Consider the following 23,173-nt stretch of genomic DNA (forward strand, 5'->3'; position numbering starts at 1 on the left):
TGGCTCACTTGGTTGTTTAGGAAAAAGTGAACAGGAGAGAGAGAAAGGAGTGATGTATACCGGGAAGGCAAATCTGCTTGCCTGCCCATTAAAACCATCTGATATCATGCTATATATTTATTTTTTTTATGAACCCTTAATACCTTCCTTACTAGAAAGAAGCATCGGGTCAGCATCTGTATTTGATTTTGACAAGAATCATCATTTTTAAAGGAGCTCATATTCATTATCCTTTAGCTTCAAGTGCTTGTGTTCATCACCTGTCCTTTCTCATCCCTTTGACTTCAGCAGGATCTCTCAACTTAGGAGGAGAATATTTAGTTTCTTCTTCCTTCTCCGCATCCATGTCCCAACATCTTCCTACTGAATCTTTTCTTATGTATCCAAGTTGATGACCTCTGTTTTGTTTGCAGCATGTTTCCTTGTAGGTTGATTCTAAGAGTTAAAAACTAGTAAGTAGCATTTACATGATGAATTTGTAAGAACAAACAAACCGAAACCAAACCAAACCAGACCAAAACTCCTGTCCTGGCCAACTCGTGTCCTGTCCTTTATTCTCCACTGCAGCCCCATCGGAACTTGGGCTCACAAGCGTAGGGCCAGCAGAGGAGGGTGGGAGGGCAGGGAGACAGGAACTAACTGCCCACTTTTCTCCACACCGACGGGCTCCTGTTTCTTACACAAACCTCCTAGTAATTACACAGTTTGGGTTTCTCCCTCCTGGCTTGTCGACCAGCTGGGGCCTCGTCTGGGGTCTGGGGGCCTCCTCATCTGCCCCCTCCTGGTTCCCGCCGTCCGTGCCTTCTAGGCGGAGACCCCCTCGCTATCATCTCAGTGCCACCTCAGTGGGAGCGGCGGTGAACGCCGGCTCGGCCACACCTTGGGACACGTCTCTGCAGCCACCTCCGTGGGATGTGAGGCCTGGAAGCATTGGGACTTCTGCGCTGGGCTGGAGACTTTGCCTGAATAACTTGCCACTTGGGTGGGGGAAGAGCAAACTAGGATAGTGTGAAGCCACCTGCTTGGTTGGTTGCCTTGGTGGCCCTCCCTCGCAAGTTCCACCTGGGGAGGTTGAGGGAGAAGAGGGGAGCTGTGATGCTGGGGGAGTGATGGGGTCGGGCAGAAAGGTAGTCGCCAGGTTGGCAGCGCCCCGCAGCTCGGCTTAGCCGGACGGCCAGGAGCCAAGTCATGCCACCACTGCCGTCCACGGGGCCCCACACTTGCTCGGTCATGCGGGCAAAGGACTCGGGAGTTGTCTGGGCGGGGAGAGCAGACGCAGCGCTTTTGGGGGGGGTGCACTGCTGTAGTCCCCTTGTCCTTTACCCCTGCTCAGAGGGGCCCCGACCATCTCCTTTCTCTCAGCAGCCCAGGAAATGACCTCCATGATGTCATTTTTATTTTTTAATAATAAATTTATTTTTTATTGGTGTTCAATTTGCCAACATACAGAATAACACCCAGTGCTCATACCAGCAAGTGCCCCCCTCAGTGCCCGTCACCCATTCACCCCCACCCCAGCCCTCCTCCCCTTCCACCACCCCTCGTTCGTTTCCCAGAGTTAGGAGTCTTTATGTTCTGTCTCCTTTTCTGATATTTCCCGCACATTTCTTCTCCCTTCCCTTATATTCCCTTTCACTATCATTTATATTCCCCAAATGAATGAGAACATATAATGTTTGTCCTTCTCCGACTGACTTACTTCACTCAGCATAATACCCTCCAGTTCCATCCACGTCGAAGCACATGGTGGGTATTTGTCGTTTCTCATGGCTGAGGAATATTCCATTGTACACATAGACCACATCGTCTTTATCCATTCATCTTTTGATGGACACCGAGGCTCCTTCCACAGTTTGGCTATTGTGGACATTGCTGCTAGAAACATCGGGGTGCAGGTGTCCCGGCGTTTCATTGCATCTGAGTCTTTGGGCTAAATCCCCAGCAGTGCAATTGCTGGGTCGTAGGGCAGGTCTATTTTTAACTGTTTGAGGAACCTCCACACAGTTTTCCAGAGTGGCTGCACCAGTTCACATTCCCACCAACAGTGCAGGAGGGTTCACTTTTCTCCGCATCCTCTCCAACATTTGTGGTTTCCTGCCTTGTTAATTTTCCCCATTCTCACTGGTGTGAGGTGGTATCTCATTGTGGTTTTGATTTGTATTTCCCTGATGGCAAGTGATGCAGAGCATTTTCTCATGTGCATGTTGGCCATGTCTATGTCTTCCTCTGTGAGATTTCTCTTCATGTCTTTTGCCCATTTCATGATTGGATTGTTTGTTTCTTTGGTGTTGAGTTTAAGAAGTTCTTTATAGATCTTGGAAACTAGCCCTGTATCTGATACGTCATTTGCAAATATCTTCTCCCATTCTGTAGGTTGTCTTTTAGTTTTGTTGACTGTATCCTTTGCTGTGCAAAAGCTTCTTATCTTGATGAAGTCCCAATAGTTCATTTTTGCTTTTGTTTCTCTTGCCTTCGTGGATGTATCTTGCAAGAAGTTACTGTGGCCAAGTTCAAAAAGGGTGTTGCCTGTGTTCTCCTCTAGGATTTTGATGGAATCTTGTCTCACATTTAGATCTTTCATCCGTTTTGAGTTTATCTTTGTGTCTGGTGCAAGACAGTGGACTAGTTTCATTCTTCTGCATGTGGATGTCCAATTTTCCCAGCACCATCTATTGAAGAGACTGTCTTTCTTCCAGTGGATAGTCTTTCCTCCTTTATCGAATATTAGTTGCCCATAAAGTTCAGGGTCCACTTCTGGGTTCTCTATTCTGTTCCACTGATCTATGTGTCTGTTTTTGTGCCAGTACCACACTGTCTTGATGACCACAGCTTTGTAGTCCAACCTGAAATCTGGCATTGTGATGCCCCCAGCTATGGTTTTCTTTTTTAAAATCCCCCTGGCTATTCGGGGTCTTTTCTGATTCCACACAAATCTTAAAATAATTTGTTCTAACTCTCTGAAGAAAGTCCATGGTATTTTGATAGGGATTGCATTAAACGTGTACATTGTCCTGGGTCATGATGTCATTTTTAAGGTGCCAGGAACAGTTCCCCCAAATAATCAGGGTGATGCCTGGCCTCTCCCAACCAGGGCCCCAGTTCAGATCCCATGGTTAGAGACAAGGCTTAAAACATGGACCTCCTGGGCAGCCCAGGTGGCTCAGCGGTTTAGTGCCGCCTTCAGCCCAGGACAGGATTCTGGAGACCCGGGATCAAGTCCCATGTCGGGCTCCCTGCATGGAGCCTGCTTCTCCCTCTGCCTGTGTCCCTGTGTCTCTGCCTCTCTCTCCCTCTGTGTCTCTCGTGAATAAATAAATAAAATCTAAAAAAAAAAAAAAAAAAAAAAAAAACCCACAGACCTCCTGGGCTGTACCAGTGGGTGAGCACCTGCCCTGGGCTCAGGGTGTGACCCTGGGGTCCTCGGACTGAGTCCTGCATTGGGCTCCCTGCTCGGTAGGAGGCCTGCTTCTCCCTCTCCCTGTGTTCTCTCTCTGTCTCTCTCTGTCTCTGTCTCTCTCAGATAAATAAGTAAAATCTTAAAAACCCTATAAAAACAAAATAAAACAAAAACCCAAAAGCCCCATAGAGCTCCTGAGAGAGGGAAGCTGGCCGGACCTACATCCTCATGTGGGGAAAAGTAGGAGTGTCTGAATAGTTGAGAGGACATTGCAGAGAAAGAAAAGGAGCAAAGAGTGAGTTCTGAGCTGCACAGATGGATGTTCTTCACCGTTTCCTGAGCCTGGCTATTCCCCCCTTGTCCCCTACCTGCACCCACCACTCCCACGTGGCCCTTTCTGAGGGCATGTTGCTCAGAGTTATGGGGGAGAATAAGGGACAGGGGTGGGTTGGCAGAGGAGAGCCATCTGGGGAAAGAGGAGGGAGGGCAGGCAGGGGGTGGCCAGGAGAGAGTGGGAGGCAGGACCGATGGAAGATGGGATAGGTCCCAAACCGGAAAGCCAGAAGGTGAGGGAGCTCTCTGTGGAACATTGACAGGTGAATGGGGCTCAGACAAGGGATGAATGCTGATCCTAGATGGCCCCAGAGGGGGGAGCGGTGTGGGGAGGGAGGAGGGACAGGCCTGAGGAATCCACACAGGATCCCACTCCATGTGAGTATTCAAGCTGCATCGAGACATTTGACACCCGTGGCGGCAGCCAGTCACCTTTTGTGGGTTTTCCTACAACAAACCCGTTAATCTGACTGCTGTCTCTGGTCCCAAAACGGAACAGAAGGAGGACCAATGCAACCCCTCTTCCAGGAGCAAGGGCAAGCTAATGGCCGTAGAGTGGCTGCCAGGACAGCTCCGGGAGAGTGTCCTGGGGTTCATTGGCTCAGGCAGCCTGGCCTGGTGGTCAGAGCTCGGACCCGGAGCTCAGTGCCGGTCGCTCGTCCAGCCGGGCACGCTGGGCTCGCTCCCTTGCTGCCAGTGCATGTTCCCTCCTGGGCTGCAAGCTGTGCCACGTTGTCCCCAGGGATGCTCCCTGAAGGCAGGTGACACACAGCCCCTCAGGACCTGCCGTGGTTAGGTAGCGCCGGGATGGTTCAGTAGGGTTGTCACTCAGCATCGCTGTGATTCAGGGGAGGGCTGGCCTCTGTGATCATTCTCTGGGCAGTCTCTCCTGTCCCGCTTTCACCTTCTACATTGTCCTCATGACTGTGGCTTTGATTCTCTCAAACACCCTGTGGGATATACACGGTAGGCACCTGAGGCTCCGGTGCTACGTAAACATTGCTTCCCCAAAGGGGTTGTGTCCTGGTCACTCAGGCCCACGGCGTCCTGCACTTTCCCGTCATATGCTCGTCGCAGTCATTATCACACACAGGCGCTGTTTGTGCCACCATCTGTGTCATATCCTTTCCACTGGCCCCGGAACTGTGCATTGCCGGGGCCCCTGGGTTTCCACTGCGTGGTGCACAGCCGGCTCGATAAATATTACATGGAAGTGTTAAATATTAAATGATACTACATGCAAACGCCTTGGACCGTGGAGAGTCGCTCTGCAGATGAGTTTTCGTCTTGATTTTATTGCCATCCATGGGCGAGCAGTGAAGGAGCTGTCTGTGGCAGCTGAGGCTTCCAGAAGAAGTGGGCAGAACTGCTTATGTGGAGGCATCTCCGCTGCAAGATCTTTTCAGTGAGGCCGTAGAGAATCAAAGAGGGAGCATAGCAAGTGAGCCAAGGAGGTGGCCCATGCCCAGACGTGGAACACACGCCCTGCTTAGCATCCCGAGCTTGTCAGCTATGACTGGAAAGCCGGGAAGAAAGCAACAGAGGTGAACGCCCAAGGGAATGGGGTGTGGTCCCTCCCGGGGCTTATTTTGCGGAAGCTAGGCTGTTCCCGCCCTGTGGACCGTGCCCTGGCCTCGCCAACGCCCGAGGGAGCATGCCCTTGCTGGGACCCTACCAGCAAGACCCTTCCCGTGCTTGCACTTTATCTCCGTTGTGCTGCACTCACGCCAAAACTCCTGGGAAATCTGCTTCCTGGGTCTGCCCCTCCGCTCAGCTGCCCCCGGCCTCCCGCCCCTGCACCCCGGCCCTGTCCCGAGCACCCCCTGAGGCCTGTCAACCCAGCCTGGTCTGTAAAGCTTGCCTTGTGCCACGCCAACGCCCTGCTCGTGTCCCAGGAGCTGCGTGTTTGCACCAGTAGGTCACACTTCCAGGGGCATGTGCTGCTTTAAGGATCGCCTTTGCCCGGCGCCTCTCCCACCTTCCGCTGCCCAGTCCCTTGCCCCACCTCCCCTCCGTCCGGTCGCTGGCTCGTCAGCTGTTGACTCCGCACCTGCCGTTGGCCGGGAGCTGTATGGGCAGGTGGCCTGCGGGGCCTGTGCTGTTCTTGCCTCAGGGTTCCCAGTCCATGGGGAGGAAGGTGGACGCGTAGAGCCCCACGAGACACACGGCGGACCAACTGCAGTGTTCCCTGCGAGCATGGGGAAGGGTCACTCCAAGGGGGAGGGTGGCCTTGGGCGCATGCAGGGCTGTCCCAGGAGCACAGTGAGTTGGTGTCACCCGCAGGCAGGCCACCGGGCCAGGGCCGTGCTGACTCGGGGGCGCTCGCCCCAACCTGCAGCGTGCAGCTGGGCACAGCTCGTGGAGAGTGTTCGGCGGAAGTGGGAGGGCAGAGCAGGTCTGACCTGAGGCTGTGCACGGTGCTCGGGCTTCATCTCTGGGCAGTGGAGCGCTGCTAAGAAATATTTTAACCAGGAGACAAAAGTGATCAGATGTGTTTTGGAGATTTTGGAAGTAGGGGCACCTAGTGAATCAGTCGGTCCAGCGTCCAAGTCTTGATTTTGGCTCGGGTCATGATCTCGGGGTCGTGGGACTGAGCCCCATGTCCGGCTCCACAATCAGCAGGAGCCTGCTTGAGATTCTCCTCTCCCTCGGTTCCCCTCCCCCGATTGCACGCACACTATCTTTCAGATAAATACATAAATCCTTAAAAAAAGGGGCAGCACAGGGTGGCAGGACGAGCACCTGGGAGCTGCGGGACTCCCATCGTTTGCCCACTCTACCTCCGCTCCTTGAGGGGGCCCTGTGCCCCGCCTCAGGGAAGCGCCAGAGGAAGGTTCTCAGGCCCTGCCCGGGGCGGGGGCAGAGCCGGAGGTGGGAGGGCACCGGGTCTGCACACGGAGGCATGTCCAGAACCTACACGGAGGCAGTCGAGGTGAAGACAGCTGGGTAGGCCCTAAGATTTCTCAGGGCCTCACTTCCCCCCTCATCATTGCCGTCACCCGGTCATGGCCCTCACCGACTTCTGCCCCGCACGCAGCTCCTGGCAGGGCCTTGGCAGTGAGCGGAACGTGGCAGCGCGTGCACGGGCAGGGGGCACCCTGGGCGCAGGCACGGGGTGGACAGGTATCGGGAGCTCCCGGCCGGCACCTTCTCCGGCAGCGGGGGGTGGATCTTGGGTCCTGGGGGCCGGGTAAGGCTGGCGCTCGTCCCTTAGTGCAGTCGTGTCAGGGAGACACCAGCACGTGGATCCTCGAAGCCGAGGACCCTCATAGTGTTGTAGAAGTAAACAGAGGGCGGGGTGGGGGCAGGCCCTGGCTGGAGACCTCCTTCTCCGTGCCGGGTGGCCTGGGTGGCCCTGCTGACCGTGGACCCAAGCTCCTGCCTGAGCCCTTGGCTCCCCCTGCCACCCCCACGTCGTGTTTCTCCTGCGTCCTGAGGCCCGGCCCGGCCTTGCCTTGCCCCAAGGCGCTGCATCTCCTATACTTGGGATTCTAATTTGCAGTTTAGGCGGTTGAAATGAGTAAGAAGTGAGACCAGTTTACACTGCGGCTTGAAAAAAGAAAATGGTTTTGTCATTGGTAAAATTGAGCTTTGGTTTTTAAGAGCAACCTTTCTCCATCCGGAAGGTTCTCGTGGAAGCTGGTGGTCCTGTCCCGTCCCACCCCCAGTGGGCAGTCACCCCACTGAGCCCGGTGAGAGGACCAGGCCTGAGGGGGAGGAAGGCAGGAGCTATCGAGGGGCCTCCCGGAGCAGGGCTGGGAGGCCGGGTGCTCCTTAGGCCTGGTGGTGGCCGAGAGCCTCTGCGGGCAGCCCCCTGCCGGGACCCTCAGCTGCGCTCTCCTTCCCAGCACGGGGGAGCTCCTAACGAGGAGATGGAGCCTGGTTTGTGCTATTGCTTTTTGAACCCCAGTAAATCCTGAAGTCCGTTTGTAGGTGTGTGCAGGGCAAGGGAGAAGCAGAAGGCCTGAGGGCGTACCCGTCCAGCTCCAGCCTGCCACTGGCCCAGCGCCCGCCCCGGCCCGGGCTTCCAGCCCACTGCACGGGGCAGGTGAAATCCAGCTGGTGTCCCAAGGGCGGCCTGCACCTGGGGGCTGTGGGTCCTCGGCCACCGCCCAGGGTGATGTGTGTGCAGCCACCACGCGGTGCTGTGTTGGCCGCGCGGCCGCTGTTGTCAAGGTGCCGCATTTTCTGCACTAAGGACTTTATGGACGTGTGTCTAAGGCTCCCAGGCAGTGAGGACGGTCTGTGCGTGCTAAGCGCTCAGGGCAGCCGAGCAGCAAGGTAGGCAGGCAGGCGGTCGCCTCTGGGGTGGATGTGGTCCCTTTTTCTTCCCTTAGCTCCCCTCTCTCCTCATCCTCCTCCTCTCTCCCTCTCCCCCTTCCTGGTTCCCCTCTTCCACCCTGTGCTAACCTCATACTGCGGCCACCACTGGGCCCACGGGGTCCCCACATCCACACCTCACCCGAGGGGACCTCATACCTCGCCCGTGGGGACCCCACATCCACACCTCACCCGCAGGGACCTCACCCCGCCCCTCACCCACGGGGACCCCACACCTCACCCGAGGGGACCCGTGCCCGCACCTCACCCACAGTGTCAGTTCCCTGAGAGCCTGAGCGTCTTGTTCTCCTGCTGCTGATGGAATTTCAAGAGCAAGGGCAGAGCAGAGGCTGGACGGGGTGCTCCTGGCCTTGGCGCTGGGGGAAGAGGTGACGTCACAGCCCCAAGTCCTCGGCTGTGTCTCCCAACCCCCCGCAGCACCACCGTCAACTCCGTCTCAGAGATGAAGACAGACAGGTTCCCCACTGCTTCTCGCGTCCCCTAGTGTGTTCTGGAGAGGCTGTGAAAGGGAAGCGGGCTGAGCTGGTGGCATCACTGCGTCGCAGGACAGGAAGTGTGTGCACATCCCGGGGAGGCTGCCCGAGGGCCTGCTGCCCTGCCTGACACACAGGGTCACCACGCGTTGGCTCGGCTCCGTGGCTTCCTGCCGGCTGCGTGGGTGACCCGGGTGCTTGGCGGCGGCGGTGGCAGCTGCAGGACAGGCTGGGCCTGGGAGATGTGGCCTGAGGTGGCAGCAGGGGCGGTAGCGTCTGCGGCAAAGTGCCCGCACCCCTGCACGACCTCGGCTGGCTCCCCTCCTGGGGCACGGACTGGCACTGCGTTCTGAAACCCAGAAGGCAGGATCAGTGGTGGGGCATCTGCCCTCGGCCCAGGGTGTGACCCCGGGGTCCCGGGATCAAGTCCCGCATCGGGCTCCCCGTGGGGAGTCTGCTTCTCCCTCTGCCTGTGTCTCTCACGAGTAAATAAACACAACGTCTAAAAAAAAAAAAAAAAAAAAAGCTGCAGGCGGGGGCAAGTTGTTTCTCCTGATTCCAGGAGCAGCCCCACTGCCGCAGAGTGGCACCAGCTGTGCTCATGGTCACAGGTAACCCAGCGCTCACGGCCTCAGGCCCAGCCCTTCCTCGTTGCTGAGGAGGTGCCTTCCAGTCACCCTGTGGTTTGGGGCCCCGTCCGGCATCCGGCTTGACCTCCACCTTTACGCCGACTCCTCCTGGGGGGATCCTTCTCTGTCCTGGGCTTCAGGGACAGTTTCAGTTTCCACTGGGTTGTTCTGTCGTGACCCGAGTCCGCGCCAGCACGGGTAACCCCCCGTCGCCTGCTGTTGACTCCCTGCGGCCCTCCCATCTGTCAGACGCGGGATGGGACTTTGGAGCTACGTGGCGAGAACGGAGAGAGGGCGTTCCTGCCGCCTGCGAGGCCCTATCAGGCTCTGCGTGCTGAGGGTCAGACCAGCGAGGACGCAGGACCCCGGGCCCAAGAACTGTCAACATCGAGGGCCGGGCTCCTGTCTTGCCACCTCGGAGGTGCCAAGGGCTTGATCCAGGGCCGTGCCCTCCAGCGCGGACCTACTGCAGTGGGCTTGTCCCAGCCGACCTCCGAGGGCCCTGCGCCTGAGCTTGCTGCTGTGGGCGCCTCAGAGGGCTCCTTGCAACAGCTTCCATGGGTGTCGCTCTGGGGCCATCTGGTGAGGTGCCCACTGGCGTCCCCAGCCAGGTCCCCCCAGTGGAAGCCACAACCGTTTTCTAACAATCTGACAGTGGACGTCTCATGTGTCTGCTGCCCCGTTTCTCAGAAGTGAGCAGGTAGGTGAGTCCAAGTGCAGCCCGAAGTGGCGGCGATGACCTGGGCCAGGGAGGTGGGGGTCACTGGGGTCAGGTCCCAAGTCCTGCACTCGTGTGGGAATCGTGAAGTCACCTCAAGGGCTCCTCAGTGTCTGTGATGTCATCGCCTGCTTCCTCTTCCAGAAGCACTGTGCGCTCCCCAAGGTCGGGGGCCCTGTGCTCTGCTCCTCTTCATCTCTCGCCCCGACGACAGGTACCTGCCAGGCACTGCCAGGCAGATAATTTCAGAGTCAAGTAAAAGTGAGAGAAAAAAGTAAACGTGCCAGACAACAGCCGAGCTTCGCAGCCTCACTTGGCGAGGAAGCTGCAGGCAGCCATGGCCAAGTCTGTGCAGCTACGGGGCATTGCAGGACCTCAGCTCCCACTCTCGTGCCGGCCTCGGTCCCCGTGTGCTCTCAACGTGGCTGCTGTGGCACCAACATCACTTGCTCCCACAACTGCTTTTCTTCTTGGGAAGTAGAACTTTTCCCGAGCACCCTTCCCCACAGCAGGCGTTCCCGTGAGACCCCCCATCCAGAACTGGATCCTAAAACTGCCCCAAAACTGGGTGCTGCCCAAGGGGTGCCGCTGACCACATTCTGACACAGGCCCTCAATGGACAGGGTGTGGGCTGTGCCGCGGCCTCTCCGGGTCTTGGAAACGTGTCCCAGGAGGCAGACATGCTGTTGGTACCTGGTGGGTAGAGGCTGGTGGCGGAGCCCTGGTGCTGGGCAGACCCCCGGACACAGCTACCACCCCTGCTGGGAACGGCTGCCTAGGCCCGGGGGTCTCAGCCGGCGTGAGCGTGTGCCTCCCCCACCACAGGTAGCTCTCAACGTCAAAGACATTTTGGTCGTGGCAACTGGGGCTGCTCAGGAGTTGGGGGAGACGAGGGGACCTGCTGCGGATCCCATGGCGCAGGCTGTCTGCGGCCGAGGACCCCCTCCTGAGAGCCGCCCCGAGTCTCCCCTGGGCTGGCGGAGCTGCTCATGGCTGCCCCGCACCAGCTGTCTGGCCATTCGGGGGAGGTGGCAATGGTTCCCAGGCAGGTGGCCCCAGGACCTTAGGAGCCGGGCAGCTGTGAGAACGCTTGGTTCAGTCCCCGTCTTGGGCGGCTGGTCCCCGCAACCTGGGCTCTGGCTTCTGAGGGTCACGTAACAGGAGGTCAAGAACTGCTTGGAAGGCAGCATCACAGACGTGTAAATGTGCCGTCTCCTGGTCTTTGTTTTTTTTTCCCCCGACTCTTAATCTCGTTCTAATGTTCTGTTTCTCAGTTTCCATTTCCACAAAGTGGGCCATGAACATGCTCTCTGTGCGGGGCTGACCATAGCTGAAGAGGTGGCCGCCTCTTGCTGTCGTTGGAGAAGAGCCACAGAGTGTGCCTGTCACAGGTTGGCCCTTGCTTGCGCCCAGAGGCTGCACGGGGCTAGGTGCTTGCGCTGAGAATGCCTCACCTGGGCTCGGATCCGATGTTGGTGCTGAGAGGTGCGCCTCTGGAGCTGTCACTTCCTAATGCCTGATGTCCCTCCGGGAGCTCCCCGGGAGTCTGACTCAGGCCGCCATCCCTGGCGCGGCTCCTGGCCTGTGGTGACCCTTCAGTCCGAGTCTCCATCGTGTCGCCATCTCCTCCTGTCCAGGAAGCCTCTGTTCAGGGCGAGTGCGTGTGAACACCAGAGCCGACGTCAGCCTGGGAGCAGGCAGGCCTGGGGCAGGACCGTCGTGCAGAGCAACAGGAGGACTGAATCCAGGACGAGGAGACCGCACAGGAGGAGTCAGGAAGTCTGAGTGATGGCTCACTGATGCCGCCTCAGAATAAGCTAGTCTGGAGAAGGGCTCAACTGGCCACAGCCCCTAACCAAACTCCATCTCCCTCCTATTTTTGTCAATTTTTCTTTTTAAATGCAGCGATGTCCTCGTTTGGGTGTCATCTCTGGCTGCTTTTGTGCTATGGTGGGGTTGAGTCGTGGCAACAGAGACAGTATGACCTGCAGAGCTTTAGGTGTTCACTCTCTGGCCCTTTATGGGAAAAATGTGCTGATCTCTCGTCTAGGGGATGTGATGCACATGGACTATAGTGATCAGGGTCACACAGTCTTGACTGTAATGGGAATGGTGCCACCTAGAATTTTGCAGTGTGCAGCCTCTTCAAGCCTAAACATCAGCCTGTCCTGGAAAGGATTTCCTGCAAGTTTTTGGGTGCTTAGGAGAGAAAAGGAGGCTCAGCCTGTGAAATACCAGCACCTCATCGGGGGCTGTCGTTTGTGCTGAAAGTCAACAGCAGCACGAGGTTCTGGAGGCTCTCAGCCTACAGAGTTGAGGCTAAATTTAGGTTTTCCAAAGCTGCTTTGTAAACCAGATCCCAAGGAACCCCAGCAAGGCACAGTGAGCACGGACCGTCTCATCTCTGGTTTGCCTCCACACGTTAGAAGGCTGGATGCGTGAGAGGATGATTAACTGGCTTCAACTGAAGTGTTGCAGGAGAGTCTGTGAAAAGTCATTGAGAAGGTAACACGCCAATGCTGGGGTCCCGGGGGAGATAATTGTACTCCTGCATCTTATTACGACATTGGCCACGAAGCCCTGGAGCCTTGGAGTTACATGAGTTCTTGCTCCAGTGCCCCTGAAACCACAGCCCTCCCTTCCTCCAAGGTGGATGCCACTTCCCAGTTTGAAATCTGTCCTGATTCAAAGCAGCTCGGAGCCGCCAAATTCAAATGGAGAGTGGCTGTGCTTTGCTCTGAGAAGTTGCCAGGCAGTGCTCTGCCCAAGTGGGTACCACCAGGTGCCGGGTCTGCCCCTCTCAGGGCTGCCGACCCCACGCCACCATGTGTCGTGCAAACAGCGCATCACAAGGCCAAGACATCTTAGGTATGCCAGGTATTGGGTGATCAGTCCACCTGTGGAGAAAGGCACAGGTTCATAGTGGAAATGACAGAGGCATTCTAGAAACTGGGAAAGTCAAGAGGGCTGAGGTGAGATGAGTGACTGTGAACTCGGGGCACAGAGAAGCCATCAGTCAAGGGCTTCCTGCTTGGTGCTGGAATTCCGAGAGGCGGCCCCTGAGCAGAAGGTCCTACCAAGAGGGTCGAGGTGCATTTGGGGCTCCTCGTGAGAGGAGCCCTCCGAGCAAATTGTATGGAGGCAGCAGACGCGGGAGGGGAGGCTGGCCGCATAGGATGTGTGGGCACGACCACCTCGCAGACGTAACGGATGCCCCTCAGGCTCCTCCCAGCTCAGTCACTGTCTAAGCGCCGCTTTGTGCCTGGGACTTGGCCAGAGTCTAGCGGAGACATGGACACGTGTGAGGGCTAAGTAGCAGCCCAGGTGAGCATACGGTGTCAGGACAGTGCGCATGGGCCCCGCAGGGCTTCAGAGCCGCGAGGATCCACGGGGGACACTCCAGGCACGGGTCCTCCGGAGTGGAAGGGAGATGCCATCTGGGTGCTGAGTGATGGACGAGTGGGCGGGAAGCAAGAGGACGTTTCAGGAAGGAGGAAGGTGGAACCAACTGGGAGGCAGGAGTCGAACGAGTATACTTAGGGGTCAGGGTGGCTGGTACCTGCCCACAGAGCTGACGGCGCGTCAGGAGACCACTTGCCACCCGCACGCATGAGCACATGCACCAGGGAGACAGGCCCTCCCCCGTGTGAGAGGAAGAGGAAGGAGTTTTAAAAATAAATAAAGCACCTCTTAATTATTCACAGATTATCTGCATTGCAGCTGATCTGGAACAAATCCTGCTCTTGCTGCCGGTGATGTCACCTCGTCCCTGCTCAGGTGCTCAGCCCTGTCTGTTTACAACCCAGTGGGAGTGGGCAAAGGAGGAAGGCTTACGTGTCTCCTCTCATAAAGTGACATGATATAACTGCCTGTTTGCTGTGCCCTTGGGAGCTGGGCCGGGCATGTGGGTATTGAGAGAAAGAAGCTCCGGCGTGGTTTCCGTTGCTGTCGGGCAGTGGAGTCAGGTGGAATGGGGCACTGGGTGGTCCTTTGGTTCCCTGGCATTCGGTACCCAGGGGGTGGACCTCGCATGGGCTGCAGAGTGGGGCTCAGAGGGTGGTCCCAGCGCCGTCTCTAACTGGCGGGGAATCCTGAGTGAATGGTGCTCACTTCTCAATTCATCGAACGTTTGTCAATGCTGTCTGTGCCCAAAGCACCGAGCTGGTGTCCCTCAGCACCTCCGTGCCCTCATCTGCAAAGTGAGGACTTAGGCCAGAATCCTTCTCTCTCAGCAGAAGTGCTGGCATTGTATTGGGTGTCCATGACTCACTGGTGGACCCCCTCGGCAGGATGATTGGCCGCTGAATGGCCAGGGGTGACTCTTAGTGGGATTAGCCAGGGAGGGCAGCCCCAGCCCCAGCCCCAGCCCCAGTGATGGGCCCCAGTCTGAACTTCTGTAAGACCAAGGCTGTTTTGCTGCTGGAACCAATAAAAACATGCAGAGTAGAACTGCTGAAGATCCTGACAAAGCATTAGAGTAGTAGGTACGTCTTACTCAAGTGCAAGGGAATTTTGACCAAAGTCATCACTGGCTAACATCTGTTGAGTAGTCTCTGTATTCCAGGCCCTTGTAAATGTGTCTCATCAGCAGCCTTCAGAGGGGTCTGATTAGGGACTATTTCTTTCTTTCTCTCTCTCTCTTTTTTTTTTCTCACCATTGTGTCTTGAATCTTTTTATTTTTTTTATTTTTTATTGGTGTTCAATTTGCCAACATATAGAATAACACCCGTGCTCATCCCATCAAGTGCCCGTCACCCAGTCAGCCCCACCCCGTGCCCACCTCCCTTTCTACCACCCCCTGTTCGTTTCCCAGAGTTAGGAGTCTTGATTAGGGACTATTTCAGATCATCTATTTCCCCTCAGTTGCTCACTGAATCTCAGACATGGAGTTGACTGTTGTTTCACCTCATCTATCAGGTGCAGAATTGTGCGAAGCTCAGATAGGAAAGCATCCCCACACGGCCCCTCAGGATGATGAGAACTAGGAAATAGCCCTGCTACATCACTCCTTGGGGCAGGGTACCCAGTGGTACGGGGCTGGTTCTCCGAGTGTCTGTGGACTTAACAAACTTATAGAACCCGGGGGGCTCAGTTGGTGAAGCATGTGTCTTCAGCTTGGGTTGTGATCCTGGGTCCTGGGCTTGAGCTCCCGTCTGCTTCTCCCTCTGCCCTGCCCCCTGCTCTTGCACACTTGCACACACTCGCTTTCTCAAATAAATGCATAAAATCTTTAAACAAATAAAACAATAAAATAAAAAAACGCCCCCACCTTTAAAGCTGTGGCCTTGCCTTTACCCGAGAGGCCTGAATTTACATTGTCTGTTCGGCAGGTTTCTTCTCCCTACTTGGGTCTTCTGCCTGTAATTTGCATCAGCAGCCGCCAGGGTGCAGTCAGGCTAGGATTCTAGTCCTTGCTGTGTCCAGCTCCCTGCACAGCTCACAGGCCAGTCCAGAGCACAGAGGCCTCTGTTCGGGGGGCAGTGAGAGCCGTCTTATTTAGTGTGTGTGCTCGTGCCACCTCCATGAAAAGCAAGAGATACACGTAATTAAATACCCACGTGCAGCAGATTCTCTCAAGGTATTCATTTTTTTTTCCTCTCAAGGTATTCAAACACATTTGCAAACGAGGGAAGAAAAGGGGTCCAAGGAGAGAAACAAAGTCATCGACCTTTTATTTTTGCCTACAACTAATTAACTTTGTACTGGCAACCCCCCCAGCTAGTCATGAGGTAGGTGTTTGGAGAGCATAACAAGTTGATTTCTTACAAGTCAGAGTGGATTGTTCCCACCCACCACGTGGGCGCGTCAACCTTTGGGGGGAGGCATTTGCATACTCGGCACCCCACTCACCACTTGACGATCCCATCAAATCAACCCATCTTCTGTCTCTTCCAGAGGAGCACTGCACACGCAGGGGTGGCCGAGCAGCAAAGCCTGGAATCCCCTGAGCAAGCAGTGTTTCAGCTGGTTGGACAGATCAGATGACACTCGGGCTGGTTCACAAAGGACACGCACGTGGGGAGGTGTTGGAAGCTGGAGTGGAAATTTACCCAGTGTTATTTCTCTGACAGGAAAGGAGACATGGTCTGAAGGATGCCGCGTTCCTGCAGCCTCTGCGAGCCCGGCAGCACCCAGTCCTGCTCAAGGCGGCCTGAAGGCGGGGGCAACGGAGGACGCTGCTCGAGCTGAAGCCCCCGGAGGATCCTGGCGTGGCCGTGGGGAGCCCCCCGGCTCTGAGGCCTCAGGCGCAGCTCGTTGCGAGGAGCTCCAGGCAGGTGGTGGGTTTCTCGGCTTTCTTGGCCCGTGCTTGGCAGCCTGGTTTGGGTCGCAGAAGCAAGGGGACCGGAGGAAGTAGATGGAAGCCCTCGGAAGCCTCCAGAAGCCATTGCTTGGGATCTCCTCCTCCTGCTCAGGACGGAGAGTGGCACCCGAGCTGCCAGAGGCTGTGTTGAGCTGAGTCTGGACCTTCATGAGCTCAGGAGTGCGGCCTGCCGAGACCCTGCATGGCCACCCGAAGGAGCAGCTGCCCACGCGGGACGCCGGCAGGACGGCGTCTGCATCTCTTACCTTGAGGTTCGTCGTGGTGGAAAACTTGACCTTCCTGTAGATCGTGAGACTGTTTTTTCTTTCCAAGATGCTGCATTGGAAAGAAACATGAGCCACCCTGGGCTTCGGGGGGGCGCAGCCCGCCCAGCGCAGGTGAGGGGGCTGGTCTGATCCTTCGCTCTCCGCAGCTCAGCAGGCATGGACGCATGCCGCTCTTGTCCCCGGGGAGCCAGCGGCTGTGACACCGTCATGAGAGAAAACAGCCCTCGGCTCCGGGACTTGACAGAATGAGGTGTGCTAGGGAGGCCGCGCCCTGGGACTTGGCTACTGCCGACCACCCCTTCCTCGCACGGGCAGCCCCTGACCACTGAGCGACCATGGCTGAGAAGGGGGACTGCATCGCCAGTGTCTACGGGTACGACCTTGGTGGCCGCTTTGTTGACTTCCAGCCCCTGGGCTTTGGCGTCAACGGGCTGGTGCTATCGGCCGTGGACAGCAGGGCCCGCCGGAAGGTGGCCGTGAAGAAGATCATCCTGAGTGATGCCCGCAGCATGAAGCACGCGCTCCGAGAGATCAAGATCATCCGGCGCCTGGACCACGACAACATCGTGAAGGTGTACGAGGTGCTGGGACCCCAGGGTGCGGACCTGCAGGGCGAGCTGTTCAAGCTCAGCGTGGCCTACATCGTCCAGGAGTACATGGAGACCGACCTGGCACGGCTGCTGGAGCAGGGCACGCTGACAGAGGAGCACGCCAAGCTGTTCATGTACCAGCTGCTCCGCGGCCTCAAGTACATCCACTCGGCCAATGTGTTGCACAGGGACCTGAAGCCCGCCAACATCTTCATCAGCACAGAGGACCTTGTGCTCAAGATTGGGGACTTCGGGTTGGCTCGCATCGTTGACCAGCATTATTCACACAAGGTATGTGTGGCCGGGATGGCTGGTGTGGGTGCTGCAGAAGCCCCAGGAGTGCTCACGGTCCTTCGGGAGCATCTTCCTGGCTGCACTGGAGTCGCGGGGCTGGAGTCCTGCCCTGGAGGAGGCCGCACGGTGCTACAAAGACCACTGGCCAGGCAGGGGTGGGGGTGGTAGCCTGGTTCTTAATCGTGCTGCACCCCACAGCCACCCGACTCAGACTTCCTAGCTGTATGAGATGGGGCTGGAGGAGGTGACCACCAGGATTTCTCCCAGCTCGGCACCCCGTGGCTTTAGAACCCTGCTTGGAGAACTTGCTCTGGCATCATCTTTGTCCGCTGTCCACCGGTAGCACCTCTCCTGCCTTCTCGGGGCTCCCGGCTGGCTCCCCACCGCACAAGCCCTGTGCTCCAGGTCAGCTCGCCGCCTCCCCCGCCCCGTGCCCCATTCTGCCTGTGTGTGGACAGAAGGTACTCATACTCAGCATGCACCATCCAGCTAGTGCCTTGGCCCCCAGGTCCCATGATGTCCCGGCCTCCTGGTGACAGAGGACACCCATCCTCAGCATGCACCGTCCAGCTAGTGGCTCGGACCCCAGGTCCCGTGATGCCCTGACCTCCTGGTGTCCTAGGAAGGCTACAGGTGTCTCAGGGTGTCCAACCACTGTCCCAGCCGCAGAGATCAAAGCTGTCCCCACTACACTGATGCTCGTGCTCAAGGCCCCAGGGCTCTTCTTCACTAACCCACTGCTCCCTGCAGGAGTTGGGAGTCCTTTGACATTCCCTTCCCCCCACTCCCGGTTCCTGCCACTTTAGGGGGAGCCTCTGAGCATCTGGCCTGAGCGCATGTCACCAGGCACCCCTCCACAGAGCTGGGGAGGGTGATTTCTAGCCTTCTGCCAAAACCTCTGAACCATGAATTTTTATTAGAATGAAAACATTCCCTAGAAAGTAGGTCAGCCAAGGGGCTGAGGTGGGTCATGAAAAGGGAGGGTAGCTCTGACCTTGAATGGGCTTCAGCTTTCTCTCTGGGGCCCCATTCCTCTGCTCTCCTTGCCCGTGGCCAGAAGGTCACAGGCTCATACAAAAGGCACTGACCTGTCTGGTGTGGCTATAGTGGGAGGACATCCGGGGGACAGGGATGTGGGGCTCCCTGGCTGGAACTGGGACTCCAGCCCAGATTTCAGACCCCAAATCAGCACAACCAGCTCTAGCTCCTTGGGGCCATAGCTAAGAGCTTGCCCCCTGTCCCCCCTCGTGCAGCCAGGCCGGCTGTCAAAACTGACAGTTGACTTTGTGGGCAAGAGTATCCATGGTGTTATAAACGACAGATACCCACCATTTGCTTCAACATGGATGGACCTGGAGAGTATTATGCTGAGTGAAATAAGTCAATTGGAGAAGGACAAACATTATATGGTCTCATTCATTTGGGGAATATAAAAAATAGCGAAAGGGAATAAAGGGGAAAGGGAAAAAAATGAGTGGGAAATATCAGAAAGGGAGACAGAACATGAGAGACTCCTAACTCTGGGAAACGAACTAGGGGTGGTGGAAGGGGAGGTGGGTGGGGGGTGTGGGTGACTGGGTGACGGGCACTGATGGGGGCACTTGGGATGAACACTGGGTGTTATTCTATATGTTGGCAAATTGAACACCAATAAAAAATAAATGAAAAAAAATAGAAAAATGTATCCATGGTGAAAAAAAAGTATCCAAAGTAGAAAAAAAAGTAATAATAATAGTTATTATTATTATTCCTTTTTTTTAATTATTATTATTCCTAATACCGTTTGCTGTTTGTACCTTCACTTTCTTCTGAGAAGCAATGACTCCAAACAACCAAACTGAAGGTTTGAACCCAAGTCACTTCTTATTTGGTAAAAGTAGCAGAGAACCCATGATACTTATTTCTGGGATGCACAAAACCACTTTCAGAACTGGAATAAACCAGTCCATTTGGGAGTAAAATTAGGACCTCCCTGGATGAAAGGGTTTGACTAAGTGACACATTCCCGGGAAGGTACCCTGAACAGCACATAGTAGCTCTTCCCTCAGGTTAGGAAAGGTGATTTGTTGGGGGGGGTGAAGACTGGCTGTGGAACAGTTCTGAGAACCCCGGTGTGGGGGGATGAGGAGGGAGGGTCCAGGCTCTCTCTGACAGTGCTGGCTGGGGACATGGACCTCACCTGCCCTCTGGGAGCCTTGGTCTCCCCACCTTGGGCAGGGATGATAGCAGATGCTGTTTGCCCCACTCTGGCTTGTGGTTACACATTAAAATGGAGCGGGAATGCAGAGCCCCTTGGGAAGTAGGAGGGAGCCCATGGGTTTCTGTTAAGGAGTGTTTGCTGAGCACAGTGGGCCTGGGCTGTATGTGGCGCTGCTGCGGTTACTCAGGGCTGGGAAGACACCTCTCTGGTGGGGACTTTCATTTTCCTGATGCAGAAGGACTTAGATGTTCTGACTTACTCTTCTCAGAGTCTCTTCAATAAAATTAGCTGTGGGAAGTCAAAAAAAATGGCAGCCAGTGGGAGCCCAGGAGGCGTTCTTGTGGCCCCGCATCGGGCAGGTGGCCCCCGCACCCCTTCTCCCTCAGGTGTTGTCTCTTCTCTGAGTGATGACAAAACTGTGTATTTGGTGCATTTAAATCAGTTCTCCTTTCATCCTCATGATGCTGAGAGGCACTTGGGGCAAATGGTCCATTTTAAAATGGAGAGAACCGGCTACAGTGAGATGATCGGCGCCTGTGGCGGGAGGCACTCCAGAGCTGGGCCTTCTTGAGACTTAGCCATGTCCTCCAGGAGGACCTACTGGTGCCCAGCTGGGAATGGTCTTTTCTTCCTCTGAATTGCCCTGTCGGTTCTTTCCCAGCCCAGAACCTGGATCTTCTAGCATCAGCTATCCCCTGCCATGTCTCATGGGTATTTGTGTCTGCCTCTCCCACGCTCCCCTCGGCTGAGAACCCCTTGGTTCTTGAGGGCATGTTGTGTTCATCTAATTTTCCCCAGCGAGTCAGATCACTGTGCCTGAGATGTGGCCCAGTTGGCCTTGGTGACCATCTTGAACAGATGGGGGAGTGGTCATTTACCAGCACATCACAGATAGGAAGCTACTGGGGTTCACTGATTTCATGTGGTCAGACATGTGAATCTGCTGTCCCCTCTGTGTGTGGAGGATGATGTCTACATGGGAGCTGCTCTCAGTCTGACCCTTCTTGGGGCACCCGGGGGGGCTCAGGGTCCTGGGATCGAGCCCTACATCAGATAACTTGCTCCGTGGGGAGTCTGCTTCCCCCTCTGCCTCTGCCCCTGCTTGTGCTTTTTCTCTTTCTCCAAAAAAAAAGGAAAGAAAGAAAGAAAGAAAGAAAGAAAGAAAGAAAGAAAGAAAGAAAAAATGTTTAAGTCTGACCCTCCCTAAAGTTTTATGGATCCTGCACTCTCCTGGAAGGAGACAGTGCTCACTGGCCCCTAGCCAGCACCTTTGTGTAGGTCATCAAAGGGCACTCCTTTTTCGAGGCTGATTCAGCCCAGTTCCAGGGACAGGCTTTGTGCTCTGATTGGTGGCTGGACGTGGCCCCTTGGCTGAGCACAACCCGCCCAGTGGGACGTAGCAGCCAGTCTCCTTCTCCTCACTGTGACTTCCTCCTGGGTGGACAGTGAGTCTCCTTCACTTCCACATCCCTCATCTCGCATGGGGCCTGCCATGGGGCAGTGTCCACTGAGTTTTTCTGGCGAAGGAGGTGCCAAAGGAAATGGCCTCCTCTTCTCCAGTGAGCAGCTGGCGGCTGGGGCGTCAGCACACAGCCAGAGAATATTCTAGGTCTCTCCTACCACCCCTCCCTGGGGGTCTTTGCCAGGTCCGGAGGGCAGCTGGAGCTCCCAGTTAGCCCACACTGTCAGGGAGGTGGCCGTGGGGGTACTCTGCGGGCTTCTCAGTGGCATGGGGAGCACTTGTCTCTGTGTCACTTACCTCACTGATGGCATGACGTCAGGCAGGCCTGGCTCCGTGCGTCTCATTCCTGAATGAGATCTGTAAGAAGACCTCACCACCATCTTGTCCATCCCCTTCACTTCACAGATGACAAAACCCAGGCCTGAGAAGGGCAGGAGGCCCACTCAGGGTCTCAATAAGGTGGCCAACCCCGCAGCGGTTTAGCGCCTGCCTTTGGCCCAGGGCGCGATCCTGGAGACCCGGGATTGAATCCCACGTCGGGCTCCCGGTGCATGGAGCCTGCTTCTCCCTCCTCCTGTGTCTCTGCCTCTCTCTCTCTCTCTCTGTGTGTGACTATCATAAATAAATAAAAATTTAAAAATAAATAAATAAAGTGGCCAACCCACACGCTTCAACTCCCTGCCCACTGGTTCTTCTCACCTCTCTCATCAGTCGTCTTCTCTGTTGACAGGGTCACTGTTCTGCTCTGCTTATTTCCTAGGATTCTTGTTAGAGTCACGTGAAAGGGGAAGATGTCAGGTGCTTCGAGATATACAAAGGGCTGAATCACTGAGAACCATCTGCCCCGTAGGGGCCATGATAATTCCACGTGGACATTCAGGTGTGGGTCCCCACCCAGCCCCCCACCCCCACCCCCCGCTGCTGGAACACAGACCCGGCTCCTGACATGCCACAGGGCGAGTCATGAGCCCTGCCTGAATGGGGCCTCCCAGCCTCTGCTCCTGTCATGAAGCCCTTTCTGCCTGCATCCTCAGCCAGCCCGCCTGCTAAGGAGTTCTTGTGTCAAGAGGATGCCGAAGAGTTGGGGCACATTTTCCTTTGAATTTATCCCATTAGGAAGTGATGATTTCCAAAGAGGGGGGAATATGTTGTTTAAGACTTCGCTGAGTCTTTTTTTTTTTTTTTTTTGACTTCGCTGAGTCTTGTGTGAATTCCGACTGGTGTCAGGAACTCCCGAGAGCCTGCGGCACGCTGCCCACCAGATTAGCTGTGTACACACACTTTCCTGCTGGAGGGGCCACCCCTGCGGAGGGGAGAAGCCACCTCGCATCCTCACTGGGGCTGCCAGGGCCCTGCCAGCAGACTTGCCTTTCCTCTGGGGGCAGCAGGCAGAAAGCAGCCAGGAGACAGAGCCAGAGTAAGAGGCCCCTCGGAATGTGGACGGCCAACGGTGGCGCTGGTGTTTGCTGGAATCACCGGAGAAGGTCCGAGTGTCGTGTTAGCCTGGCCCATCTTTGCGCCCTGACCCCATTCTCTTGAGAGCCCTCTGTCTGCAGACCTCCTTTCCTCTCAGATCACATTCACACTTTGCCTATGTCTGTAGCTCACTGAGGAGCCCTAGGGGTAAAGGGTACAGTGACTGATTCTCAGTGTGGGTGCCGGAGCAGAGCCTGCGCTTCACCCCGGGGGCCTGCCAGAGGTCCAAGTCCTGGTTCCATCTCAGGCCTGGGACCCAGAAGCGCAGGGTGGGGCCCAGCCAGCTGCGTCCTAACCAGCCCCCGGCTGCTTCTGATGGATTAACTTTCAAGAACCACTGATCTGAAGACGCAGAATAGCTTGTCTGTGGATGGAACGCAGATGCCTGGATGTGTTTGCTGGCGCTTGGCAACCGTGGTTCTCAAACTAGTGTCACCAAGGCTAACAAGGCCCAGATAACAGGGCGGTATTTGCAGCACTTTTCAACTAAAGGAGATCGTTAATGGTGGGGATGGGGCAACAAGAACAGTGACGATTGTTGTTGGCAGGATGACTGTTAGGGTTCTCCATCACCTCACATTGGAAGTTGCCTGGCCTGCCCGCCATCACTCGGGTTTGCTAGAAAGCTGCACAAACCAGTGATCTACACCAAAAGGAGCACTGGTTCTGGG

General features: G+C 56.0%; 1 protein-coding gene and 1 long non-coding RNA gene across 6 annotated transcripts in view; one reads left to right on the forward strand and one right to left on the reverse strand.

Moving 5' to 3' along the window:
- The window catches only part of MAPK4 (mitogen-activated protein kinase 4), a 148,749-nt gene that overhangs the window by 75,710 nt on the left and 49,866 nt on the right, over positions 1-23,173 (forward strand). For 3 of the 5 annotated variants that reach the window (XM_025429656.3, XM_025429658.3, XM_035719041.2), the window contains exon 2: positions 15,964-17,361. In XM_025429656.3, coding sequence (XP_025285441.1) covers positions 16,816-17,361 — 546 coding nt within the window. In that variant the 5' untranslated portion in view covers positions 15,964-16,815. Of the gene's footprint in view, positions 1-15,495; positions 15,622-15,963; positions 17,362-17,593; positions 17,770-23,173 lie in introns of those variants that run through there. The other 2 variants (XM_035719040.2, XM_025429659.3) reach the window with 2 other exon arrangements.
- Positions 15,542-21,923, reverse strand: LOC112648144 (uncharacterized). Its single transcript, XR_003128799.3, has 3 exons — positions 21,726-21,923; positions 21,324-21,638; positions 15,542-20,998 (listed from the first exon to the last, which is right to left on the reverse strand). It is a non-coding gene; the product is annotated as an uncharacterized LOC112648144 (long non-coding RNA).

The sequence above is a fragment of the Canis lupus genome, chromosome 7 (genome assembly GCF_003254725.2).
Source record: "Canis lupus dingo isolate Sandy chromosome 7, ASM325472v2, whole genome shotgun sequence".
Lineage (NCBI taxonomy): Eukaryota > Metazoa > Chordata > Mammalia > Carnivora > Canidae > Canis > Canis lupus.